Source organism: Pempheris klunzingeri, chromosome 6 (genome assembly GCF_042242105.1).
Source record: "Pempheris klunzingeri isolate RE-2024b chromosome 6, fPemKlu1.hap1, whole genome shotgun sequence".
Taxonomy (NCBI): Eukaryota; Metazoa; Chordata; class Actinopteri; order Acropomatiformes; family Pempheridae; genus Pempheris; species Pempheris klunzingeri.
Window position 1 is genome coordinate 8,486,710 of NC_092017.1, and position 12,445 is coordinate 8,499,154.

The window sequence follows — 12,445 nt, forward strand, 5'->3', positions numbered from 1 at the left end:
AGGTTGCCTCATCTGCTTTTCCACTTATGTCTCAATGTCTTAGCCTTGGCAGAGTGACAGATACACCAACATACCTTTCCTGTTGTGGTTTCAGAGCGAGCCTCTCTGCCGATCCTCCCGATGAGACTCAGCAGCTTTTGCCTCACGCGGTCGCTCTCAATCTCCCAGCTCTGAACGGCATGCCAACAGATTATTATTGGTGCTACACACAGAACTACTACAAACTGCATTTCCTTAAGACCCTTTACTACCAGAATGTCTACAGCACTGACCTTCTGTATGAGGACGAAGAGGTGGGTAAGTTGATCAAAGCTGAACTTCACAGCAGCAGCAGCGATGATTGTATGAATGTTTTCTATCACAGTTGATGACTGGCCCGCCTGAGATGCCCACACAAGAATCAACAGATCCATCAATAGATGTGCTCACACATGAATGCGGATGGGTTTATGTACCTAATATACTCCGTTTAAAGTTTAGTGTTTAAGACCAGAGAGCCTGTAGAACATGTTTAATGAAAATGTAATACATAATACAGACATGACTGTGTTGTTACTGCTGTGAGCAGTGATCCTGACCTGTATTCTCCAGATCTTGGAGAGCTCGTCTAGCGACAGTTTACTTCCCAGCAGCTCAATGATTCCCTTGATTCTCTCACAGTACTGAGCCTGGTCAATATTACCTGGAACACAGAAATATTTAATGAGCGCAGTGAATACAGTCAACCTCAGGCTGAAAACCTGTCGATTTAGATGATTTCTGTAGTGTTTGTAACCAGGTACAAAGTTGAATTGTTTTGCAAAGGACTTTGCGGCACAGCAATGGATTTTCTTACCCTCCAGTGCTATTGACAGGACTGAGTTCTCTACCAGCCAGTCCAAAAGTTTGTCCGTGTCAATGGCATTTTTCACCGTCTTTGACACTGTACTCTCTTCTATTAACTTTGTCACCTGAGAGAAAAAGATACACAAAAACAGTGTGAGATGAAATCAAAAATGGATCAAAGCCCCCAGAAAACGTAGTTCAGATCCTGTAAGAGCTGACCTCTTTGAGGGAGTTCATCTTGGTAGAGAAGTGAGGGGTTTTGAGCATGCGCAGCAGTGTGTCCAGCCGCAGGTCATCCACCACAGTAACAAGCTCCCTCTGGAATCTCATACACAGCAGCTTGATGGCCGACAGCAGGTCTGGGATGCTCACCAGACGCTACAGTTAAAGGGCAAATGAAGAAGACCTAAGTTATAACATCTTGGCTGAGTCAAAATCCACATACACAAGTTCTCAAATATATAGTAAAATAAAAACAAATATCCAATACTCCATAACTACAGCTGTATGTGCCTCACACACTCAAGTGTTTTTGTCCCTGCACGCTTTCTCTATAAATTCAAGTACAAAAATCATGACACAAAGATAAAACACTACCTTGTCTTTAAGGTCCTTTTCCTCCAGGTTCTGGACATATGTGATCATCTTATGGATCACTGGATCAAGCATGGGCTACGAAGAAACAGTATAGAATTTTATTGATTGCTGTGGGGAAAATAGGCCACTGCAGCAGCAAAACAGTAAGAGGATACAGCAAATAAAAATAAATCACAATGGAGCACAAGGGTCATGAAAACAAACACAACGGATAACTTCAACAGTTTAACAAGGTTAGACAGAAAACAACCGGACAAAAAAAAAAAAAAAAGAGAACACAGACACACACATATACACAGTAGCACGAGGTGAACTGATTGAAAAAGAGGGGCCATATAATAACCAGATTAGGGTATATTACCATCGCATGCATCCATGTGTGTAGAAGAGATAGCTCACCTGGACAAGGCTGGAGTTTAGGTATTCTGCACAGACTCCGAGAGGCTGGACCAGAGCTGAGACGCACTGTGAGAGAGAGAGAATAACTGAGGCATGACACAAACCAAACAGGAAACCAACTTATCAATACCAGCAGAGTCTGACTAACTATCATGCGAACTGTTCATTCCAACTCTTTTTGTAAGAACATAATCGGTCTTGCATATTTGTGAGGATTGGATGCATCTCGGGGTATCACTTTTAATGGCTTATTAAAGAGGACATGGACAACAACAGCCCTCTACAACTCCTCTCAAATGTACTTGTTTAGATCAGACGTCAAATAGTGTTTAAGCTGATACTGTGTTTTCAGTGCTGCATGTGACTGAGAGGGAGTGAGTGTAAACAGATGTGTGAGTGAGTTTCCAGTACTAGAGCCCAGCTGTCATTTGTCATTCAGTGGTAAATCACAGGAGCTTCATGAATGATTCCCGTGTTCCTGTCTCTTTTTTTTTTCTGGCTATCTTCCATCTTTGCTTCTGGGCTCTCTCTAAGCAACTCCCATCTCCTTCATCCTCCTCCTCTTTTCACTCAGTAACCCCCCCCCCCAACATGACTTCCTGCTCAAAGCAGACAAATGAATGAATCACCCCTGGGAATCAGCAGAGGAGGGAGGCACTCCTCCCATTATCTTTGCTCCTTTCACTTTCATTCTCCTGATCTTCGAGTATGTTAGGTATCTGACAGCTTACACACTCTGCTGAGCTCCCACTGCCAATGGAGACTGCGACAGTGGTCTGCAACCAGTCTTTTCCTTATTAATATGCTAATGGTTAAAGGGAGTTATTGTGTGTGCAAGTGAGTGAATCAATGGCTATGCACTGCTGTGGTTCCGGCCAGGTTCCCAGAAGGAAGCATCAGTACAAGGATGCCTCTGAACGCATAACACAACAGCGCATTTCAGCCATCACACAGCGGGAGGATGAGAGAGTGTGTTCGTGTGTAAGTGAGTATTAGTGAGAGGGGGAAAGAGGGAGACATTCAGCACCGTGCAGCTGAGAAGGGTGGGGGTAAACATGGTGACCTTTTGCCTGTATAGTCTGTCTACAGCGCCCCTCTACATCCATCACCACTGTAGGAACTCTTTCATCACTCTAAAGATACTTCAGACCATATGTAAGGAAGGCAAAAAAGATGAAAGTAAGGACGGCAACTCTTACGGCAATCTCGATTTCATCGGCGTTGAGTTTTGTCTGGATGGCAGTGAATCCTCCGAGCTCTCCAAACTTGAAAAAGAGGAAGGGAGACACATTTGTCAAAACTGATACAACTGTAGCAAATGTATACGGAGACAGTATCAGGCCAACGGCTCTTTACTCACTCGATTCACCAAATCAACCAGCCAACCATGAGGCTCCTGAAAAAGATTATATTTTAAATGGATTTATTCAGCAATGATACTGCAAGTTATTGTTGCACACACACACACACACACTCAAGAGTCTTCTAACAGCTGTTGTATGTCAGTCACACTGAGCCCCTGTGGCTCAGTTACACAACACGGGGGACGAAGAACTCGTCTGAGTACGAGCATGACTATAAACCCTAAACAAACGTTATTAAGGAAAGTGTGTGTATAAATACTAGCAGAGCTTTACATACTTGTGAGTGCATCTGGGTAAAGTGACACTCATGCTCCGCTAACATTTTACAAGAGTAAATAGTGGAGTGGAGAGTCCAGACAAGTGGGGTGTCCCTTACTTTCTGATAGGTGTTGCTAGGGGAGACAGCAAACATGTTGGCCTCGTCTCCAAAAACTTCAACCCAGTTTCTCTGACAGGCCTTCATCCGGTTCTTAAAATGGTACTCGTTATCAGGGTTGAAGGCCTGGACACGACAAAGAAGACGGAGAACATAAATGCATACTCCAATACATTTCAAGCATGTAATGTCGCATGTCTGATTGCCAAAGGAACAGACAAAATAAGCACTTTTTGTTAAGAGTGGACCAACAATCTGAATCTTCACAGCACAGGACAATTACTCACAGCGGCAGATTCACTTTTAGACACACAGTCATTAAAAGATCGGTCTTGATAGTGGAGACAAATAAATGAATTTGCTCATTCAGAGCACACGCAGCACTGAGAAGTGAGTAGCAAGTAAATAACTGATTTATCATTTAAATTTGGATAAAACATTTTTGAGATGCGTTTGTTACTGGTTACCCAAATGTTCTATTGTTTTCTAGGGTGATTTATCAGTCAGTTTAAACAATATTTAAATAAAGAACACAAAAAGACAGGAGAAAGATGTTAAAAGACAAATATTAAGAAAGACAGAGGGTGAAAGAGAACACACCATAGTTAGGACTCCCATCAGGTTTACGGGGACGGGGTCCTGCTTCACCCTCTCTGCAACTAGCTCCACCAGCAACATGAGCATGTTGTAGATTCCCTCGTGAATCTCCGTGCCCCATTTGTGTACGGCACTGCTGGTCAGCAACTGGAGACAGTGAACAAGGCGGACAGAATGGAGGAAAGTCAGGAAAATGTATGTTGATTAATCAAGTACTACACAATCACTTAGATCTCTGGGACTTCATTTGTCACCTTTTTAAAGGCCTCCGGCATGCAGCGATCTATGAAGCGCTTGCAGTTCTCATCAGCGTCAGCGAGACCTGACAGAGGAGGGGGAATGTTGGATTCTCACACATATCACACAACCAAACATGGAAAAATTATGTGCGACAAAGGAGATACGGATTGAGCCATGTAATACAAGTGTCTAAAGTAACAACATGTGAAAAGCATCCAACAAGCAAAAAATGCCGCCCACATGATTACGCAGATGGAAAGTTTTAAGTTAAATGTGAGTCTACAAATATCGTCTTACCGTGCCGAGCGAGGCAGGTGGACGCGATCAGACACTTGCCCAGGGACTCCTCTCTCTTGTAAGGTATGGACCAGTGGTCAGTAAAGACCCGACTCTCCAGCTCGTACAAGTTGGTGGTGGGAAACTCCATGCTGCCCCCAGAGCAGTTCCCATTTTCATCATTGCTCCTCTGTAAAACACACACAGATGAGAAAATGTATACCGGCTAATGCAATGGGTGACTTTATTACGCACAGCTGGTCCCTGCGCTGCAACTGCCCTCTGTGCAAGGACAATCCAAACGGCCTCCAGCAATGATAAAGTCACACAAGCTGATGCTTGATTCTTTTCTTCCCCCGTGGGAGAAGAGTGATAGCAGTCATCTGGAAAGTGTGTCCTCTCCTCAGTGATCTGCCCTTCATCTCCGCATCCTTTTGTCCACCAGACAGGTGCTTGTTTTCGAGGGTTTTCACGGAGCGATAAAGTCAAAATCGCTGTGATGTGTCAGACGGGCTGTGAGAGCTACAGTCAGATCTAATGAACACCCTGCCACATGACTTGACACCATCTTGTTCGCAGTATGACGAAATTTTTTTTCTGCTGTCACAACTGAGGAGGTTTTGACAGGCAAGTTAAATTTCAACTCACTCAATGTCAAAACAAAACAAAAAAAAGCAGTGTTCAAGTTCAGCGCACTACTGCTCTGAGAACACAAAATGGCTCGTGGCAGTAAATTCTATGGGTCTGTGTGTTGAAAGCAACGGCAGACAAAGGATTATTGAATTATTTACATCATAAAGTTGTTTACATATTCATGAAGCCATCTGAATATTCATAATTAAACCCCTGTGAAATAGTGCTGCTCAGTGGAACATTACAGAACACACGTGCAGCACTAAAGCACATCATGTTTGAAATCCACTAATAATTCATGTTGGCACTGTAATGCTCTATGGAGGCTTCACCTGCTGTCTTAAAAGTATTGTATACTATATCTGAACCCTGTGATTCAGTTTTCGCTACTTTATAAATGACCAAAACCATTTCAACTCATTTGTCCGCTTTGGCTGTGGGCACCGCGCAGTATAAATATTAATACTGCAGAGTACAGTTAGATTGAGTCTGGCCATTTTGAATACATCTCCACATATTAGCATACTGAATGGTCAATGTGTCCAGTGCATGTTTTACTGTGCTGCATACCGATACATACACAACAAAAAAAGTGATGAACGGGACAGAAAGAAGAAGAGAACAAGAGGGAGGGAGAGGGGAGGGGAAAGCAACACGCAGGTATCGTATTTCATCCCTTCCCCTTCTAAGAAAATTAGAAATGACAGGTAGATGGATGAGAGGAAGGAGAGAAAGAGCGAGACTAACCTAACACGAGCTTAGAAAACACAAGGATCAAACGGTGACCAGCATTTTAATACTGGCAGAATTTCCAAATCAGAACTAACAGACAGTTTAACTTGAGTATAAAAACTGATTCCTGTGATTAAGGAAGAATGACAGCATAGAGAAAAGAAGAGAATTCCTATCTTTTTATACAATATACAGAACCTCTCACAAATAATCAGTCCAGGAGAACAAGCATGGCGATAAGCTGCAATGCTTGTGTTTTTCAAGACTGAACGCTTCAGGTCGCAAAGGTACAGTATGCATGTGTGTGGTTGCGCAGGACTATGAGGTAACTCAGTGCCACACTGTTACTATGCACCCTGCAACTCTCCTGGGACCCCCCCTGAAAAAACTGCAATGTGTTTGTGTGTGTCAGGGAGACCGGAGGGCTATATTTAGGAGCATAACATGGGACTAAGGACCTATGACATGACTCTTAAGCACAAATACAGTGAACAGAAAGGGAATAAAGCAGCATGATCCCTGTAGCTTATTCTAAATACTACATATTTAAGAACCCATTATGACACGGGGGAGTGACACAGGTTAATTTTTCTGTGACACAACAAACACGATCTCTGTAAATGTTTCAGTGATGTAAATGAGAGGACAAAGCAATCAAGCATGCTTGAATCATGGTCAAATAGGTCTGAATTAGACCTCTTAGGTATATGAACATACAGAGAAAATCATTCTGGCAGCTCTTAGAGAGATTTAGTGAACGTACGGAATGAGTCACTCCAGGCTGAGTTAAATTGTAACTACACAATTATTGACCTATTTTCAACAATACCGCTTATTATTTACAATTACCTGCAAGTGTCGGTTGTTTATACTACAACTAATATCACAGCCTGATTGATGAGTGACGGCAGTGAGACGGTCAGAGGAGGGAGAAGATATTAAGGAAGTGATTTGTTTGTACCTCTTCTGCTGACTGATCATCACAGCAGCTCAAACAGCATGGCCATCAAGGGGATACAACAAGTGGTTGAAAAGTCTGATCTTGCACATCAAATGATTTTTGACTTTGTAAGAAAGTACTGCTCTCAGGGTTTTAGGAGATGTTGGAAAGCAACAGGTTTGAGGGTCAAGTGGCTGAGAGCAAACAGGCTGGAGTCCCTCAAGGTGTCAGTCAAAGCAATCCTGCCAAATGTTATGCAGTCAGGTGTGTATTAATGAGTAGGTTCATGTTACAACACCACATAAACACTGCAAACTCGGGCGAAGTGATGGAGCCTGCAGGTTAATTACTGACATACGGCTGTCAGAGGACCAATGACTGGCCTTAAACATCAAATGACTCACTCTTTTCCGCACATCACAAAGTGGCACAAGAAACTGGCAGTTTTACATCTGAAAATGTGGACAAGAGTGATCAAATTAGCCACGTACGCCAAGGATATTGAGAAACCTCTTCTTGGAGTCCGGTTCTAGTGGACTGCAGCCTCGACAGGAGCTCAGCTCGGTGGACGCTGTCAGCCAAGCTAACGTTGGCTAACCTGTGCAAAGCAGCCCCGACAGACCGGGCCGACAGTCCGCAGGCCAACAGACTGACCTGATTACCCGCCATCAGGGTGCTCACAGTAAAAATCTGTGATTGCAGCCCTCCAGGGTGATGCCTCTGAGCTGCTACACCTGGTCCACTTACTGGCGCGTTCAACTCTCCACCACCGTTAGCTAGCTAGCTAGTGGCTAGCTGGGTTAGCCTGTAAGTTTAGAGTAGCTATTTAGCCCCAACACTTGAGCAGCTGAGCCTCATGTTAGCAGATCTCCGGTCACTGTGAGCCTGTGACATGCTCTGTCCCGTAGGACTGGAGGGAATTTCACCTCCTGCTCTGACAGCTCACGTTGGGCTCGGTGCATGTAGCATCGTAGCTGCTAAGTTTAGCTAGTTAAATGGGCGAGCCCACTCTCTCCCACTAAGTTGCTGTTAGCATTGCTCTCCTCCTCCGCCGCTCCTTCAGTTGATGCTCGCTGAAACGCAGGTCGCTCTTACCTCACTATCCACTACATCGTGGTATGCGGGCGGAGGATCAAACCCTCCAGTCCCAGTCCGCCCGCTGTTTTCCCCGTCTCCACCGGAGCCCAAGCCGGGGGCAGGCCCACTCTCCATCGGCTCGTATCCATACCCGAGTCCGGGGCTTTCGTTGGTCAGGAGCGCCACTGCCTCGTTGATGTCGTTCTTTGCCAGACGGAGCGCTTTCCGTATCACGTCGGGGTCTGGGAAACCCATGCAGAGGAGCGTCGTTATGTGCTGCTCCTCTTCGGTCTCCATTTTTGGGATGTCTCCGTCTCTCAGGCTAATAGTAACGGGGTGTTCGGCACAGCCCTGTAGCTGTGCACGCCGCCATGTTTACAGTCCACCGCTGCTAGCCTGTCACGATCTGCTGCTCCACAACAGCGCCGACACAGGTGTTATGGCGAGTATCTGCCTGCCAGGAACTGCATGCTCCTCACGGGAGCGCGCACAGCGAAACCACTAGCTGTGCTAATGTGATTTCTAAAGTTAAAAGTAACAACATCTTTACTGTCAGGGTTATCAGTCATGTATGGAAGCCAGTTTTTTATTTGTCAGGAAAAACTAGAAAAGTTCTGCATAATAAGAAATACACACAGAGATCCTAAATCTGAAAGTGAGGTGATGAATCACTGTCTCATCATTTATGAATAAACAAAGTTAAAGCTTTTTTTTAATTTATTATTATTTCATCTAGTTTGTCTTGGCAGAAATTGACTTCCACAATGATGATATAGATGTATCCCCTGTTATTTCAGCCAACACAATTGATATGACAATTAGCACTGTCAAGCCAAAGTCACTCAAAATATTTGCTCATAAAACCTCATAAAAGAGGTGATAAAGAGACGTAACAGGTGGCTAAGGTTAATATAACTGAATGAGGTAACAGTGTAAATACTGCAATGACATTGGGTATGGTGTCTAATTTAAAATGTATAAATACAATAAACTTCCAAAAACAATTAACTGTAGTGAATTAAACTGTATAAAAGTGAATATTATCATGCTATTGTTATTATTTGTTAAAAATAACATTTGTCTGGTGTACATTGTTTACATAGACTTGTTGATTCTTCTGCTATTAATCACACAACTGTCTCTTTCCCTTGTTATTATGTATTTGGTCTCCAAATGCTCTTGTATACTTTCTATATTTTAGTCTATTTATATTTTAAATCTATATATGTCATATCATTTATTTCTTTTACTGTCTCTACTTATTTTATCTTATTATAATGGTTTACTTATTTTTACTGGGGAGCAAAACGTAAGCCTAAACGGGGGTGAAGGGTGACCTCTTGTAGCTATAAAACAGTGTTGCTGTAATAGTGTATGTTTTTAAGATAGTAATAAAATACCAGGGAACCATGATGTAGTTTTAGGCTCCAATGTAGGAGCCACGTGATGATCTGATGATGATGATCAAAACTGATGTAGGGAACCTTTGGCTTTTATGTTTGGATATCATTTTGTAGTCTGCACTGAAAACCCAATAGAAACTTTGAATAGAAAAAAGGAGTATCTCTTTTACAGCGCAGACAGGACTCTGATTGGCTAATTGCTTTGTTATTGTACAGATGATTTATGACAAGCCCTTTTAACACATTCTCAGTGATTTATCTGAGGAGATGTAAAAATGCTGTCTGAAGCTGCATCACTGAACTTCTGTAAAAAGCCTCACATTCAAACATAAGGGCGTGGCAGTGCGCGCGAGTTTGGGTGGGGGTTGTGATGGCGGGCGGACGTCACGTGAGTACTCCGCTCATGTGACAAAGGAAAGTCAAAACAGGAACAAAATGGCTGCGACGGGAGACGACGCCGCCGCCATGGACAGCATCTCCAGGGCACCAGCGGCTCACCAAGCGCCTCCGAACCCGGCTGCAAGCGGCGGTGGTCACGCTGAGGGACCGGAGGATGCGGCGGAGACCCCGGCAGCTGTTCCCAAGAAGCCCAGCACGAACAGTGAGTGATGTTTCCTCCCAGCTTCCGTAGCTTGCTAATGCTAACTTAGCATACAGTAACCTAATTATTTAGCTTATACACTTGTTGTCAGTTCCCTACTTTTGAGTCGCTACTATGTTTGACTTTTGTTTTTGTGTTATGGAGACGTGTAATGTTTGAACTGGACTGACATGCTGCGTTGTGTTTACATGGCTCCTAATGTTTAGGTGATGGAGGTGTGGAGACAGCAGAGGAGGCTGTGGAGCCTGCAGAGCCTGATATCAATGAGTTGTGCGCTGATATGTTTGAAAAGATGGCTATCTTCCTTCAAGGAGAACTAACAGGTTTTTATTTTAAACATATTGCACACAACCTCCTCATCACGCCTTTCTCGGACCACAGTAAAGCTCTTAAGTTCTTTACTTGAGCAGCCATTTACTGATGCACTCATTTCCATGTTTACCTCTATGTCTCTGTATCCTCTCATGCATATTCTCCCTCACATGTTCAGGAACTTGTGAGGATTACCGTCTGCTGGAGAACATGAACAAGCTCACCAGTCTGAAGTACATGGAAATGAAGGACATCAGCATCAACATCAGCCGTAACCTGCAGGATCTCAACAACAAGTGTGAGTGAGATACGTCACGTGCACCAAAATTGTGTCATCATATCTCAGAGTATTTGTAGTTAATATCTTATTACTGCTACAGCAAGAACATCTGGTTGAAATGTGTGTTCGCTTTAGATGCTAGCCTACAGCCCTACTTGGACCAGATAAATCAGATTGAGGAGCAAGTGTCTTCACTGGAACAGGCTGCTTACAAACTGGATGCGTACTCCAAGAAACTAGGTAAGATATTTAGTGCAGTCATAATATTTTCAGTCCAAGAATATAATGAGTGAGACTAATTCTACTGAAATTAATCATAGATGTGTTGATTAATAATTATTAAAAAGGAATCTATTAAGTTTGATTATTATTAATTATTAATTCAGTTCAATACCTGCCAGTCTAGTAATATTCTTACTGACTTTGTACAATCAGCATCATTTTCTTCCAATATATCCCTCCTTTACTTTAGTAAGCTTGGTGATTGTCTCTGTGCTGGCTATTTTGTCTGGCATGTATGTGTGGCACAGACCAATAATAGTACAGCTGCTTCTATCAGCTCACATTGCAAAGCATTAGGAGTTCCACCAGCAGATGGTGCTGTGACACTACAGACGATTTCTCACATCACACCTAAACAGTACCTGACCATCTTGGATTTGGCCACAGATTGACCAAGTCCCTGTTTTTCTTTGTCTTTACAGAGGCCAGATTCAAAAAACTGGAGAAGCGATGAGAGGGATGAAGAGGCAGACTGAGAGTAACGATGCCTTCTCACCTACTAAATCCTAGCCTTGATTTCTTCTCACCCTGCCAGCGGAGCCAGGAGCTGTGGAGAGGATGTGAACTGAGGCTGAAATAACAAACAGTCAGAGCCACTTTGACACCTAGAAACAACCAAGGAGGAAGGAGACGAAGCCACATGAATTACTGCAGTTCTTGGCTCAGATTTTTAAGTCCAGTATCACTGAATTCAGCCTCGCACCTGAGATGTATGAGAGTGTATTGTGTATACACACACTCTATTACAGATACACCTAAATCTGCTTAATAGGCAGAGTGTTCTAACTGAGCGGAGGAATCAGAATACACTAACTTACTACTAAATAATAAGAAATGGCAGATTGATTTGTGAGAGACTTATTCCATTGGAGTATATAATAACACTTGTGTAGATATTTACATGATGAAGCATGCTTATAGATGTATTTTTAATAATGTCCAAGCCTTCTTATCTGAGAGTAAAAGCAGCCTGACGTGCCCTATACATTGGGATTGGGTTTGTTGTTACACATTTATTTGTCTGGGTAGCGTCAACAGTACCACAAACTTCGAGAAACGAGAGTTTGCTACAATAAATTACTACTGTGTAGAGAGCAGCTGAAAATCCCACTATGACTGTAAAAGGAGCTTAAAATGAAAGATATTTGATATGAATGAGTTATTGTATTATGGTGTTCGGGGGATACTGGGACTGAAAATGAGTTGTTGTTTTTAATAAATCATGATGTGCGTATCATTGCACCACTGAGCCCACTACTGACAGCAGATGGCAGAGCTGCACCATGATGGGGACTCACACTGGACACTAAATAAAATATTGTATAGCTCTGGAAAAACTGATCCACTGCTGAAGGAGATGTGAGTTTCAGGCTCCTAAGAGGACATAAAAGTCTGTAATGAGTGGGACCAACAGAGGGAAAAGGATGACACATACTTGACAATTCAAAGGAAGGGGTGACTGGGTGACTAAAGATGTGTGTGATGCCCTTTGCCTCCTTTGTTTCCTCCTT

The 12,445-nt window shown here is 43.1% G+C and overlaps 2 protein-coding genes across 3 annotated transcripts in view; one reads left to right on the forward strand and one right to left on the reverse strand.

The window, feature by feature from the left end:
* usp24 (ubiquitin specific peptidase 24) overlaps positions 1-8,451 on the reverse strand; it is a 31,279-nt gene extending 22,828 nt beyond the window's left edge. For both annotated transcript variants that reach the window (XM_070831556.1, XM_070831555.1), the window contains exons 1-14: positions 8,075-8,451; positions 4,696-4,864; positions 4,413-4,480; positions 4,162-4,305; positions 3,562-3,687; positions 3,182-3,217; positions 3,021-3,086; positions 1,822-1,887; positions 1,423-1,497; positions 1,045-1,203; positions 836-950; positions 579-682; positions 273-380; positions 75-170 (exon numbers count right to left, since the gene is read on the reverse strand). In XM_070831556.1, coding sequence (XP_070687657.1) covers positions 75-170; positions 273-380; positions 579-682; positions 836-950; positions 1,045-1,203; positions 1,423-1,497; positions 1,822-1,887; positions 3,021-3,086; positions 3,182-3,217; positions 3,562-3,687; positions 4,162-4,305; positions 4,413-4,480; positions 4,696-4,864; positions 8,075-8,353 — 1,611 coding nt within the window. In that variant the 5' untranslated portion in view covers positions 8,354-8,451. The remainder of the gene's footprint in view (positions 1-74; positions 171-272; positions 381-578; positions 683-835; positions 951-1,044; positions 1,204-1,422; positions 1,498-1,821; positions 1,888-3,020; positions 3,087-3,181; positions 3,218-3,561; positions 3,688-4,161; positions 4,306-4,412; positions 4,481-4,695; positions 4,865-8,074) is intronic.
* Positions 8,452-9,883: 1,432 nt separating this feature from the next.
* On the forward strand, positions 9,884-11,391 carry bloc1s2 (biogenesis of lysosomal organelles complex-1, subunit 2). Its single transcript, XM_070832293.1, has 5 exons — positions 9,884-10,060; positions 10,267-10,383; positions 10,551-10,670; positions 10,788-10,892; positions 11,357-11,391. The coding sequence occupies exons 1-5, from the start codon at positions 9,895-9,897 to the stop codon at positions 11,386-11,388; spliced, it is 540 nt and encodes a 179-aa protein (XP_070688394.1). The 5' UTR covers positions 9,884-9,894; the 3' UTR covers positions 11,389-11,391.
* Positions 11,392-12,445: the final 1,054 nt, after the last annotated feature.

Bases quoted from the DNA above. Each gene is read 5' to 3' on its own strand.
- bloc1s2 (XM_070832293.1), top strand. From the start codon at position 9,895: ATGGCTGCGACGGGAGACGACGCCGCCGCCATGGACAGCATCTCCAGG. The intron at 10,061-10,266 runs GTGAGTGATGTT...CCTAATGTTTAG, and splicing joins CAAGAAGCCCAGCACGAACA to GTGATGGAGGTGTGGAGACA. The intron at 10,893-11,356 runs GTAAGATATTTA...TTGTCTTTACAG, and splicing joins TGCGTACTCCAAGAAACTAG to AGGCCAGATTCAAAAAACTG.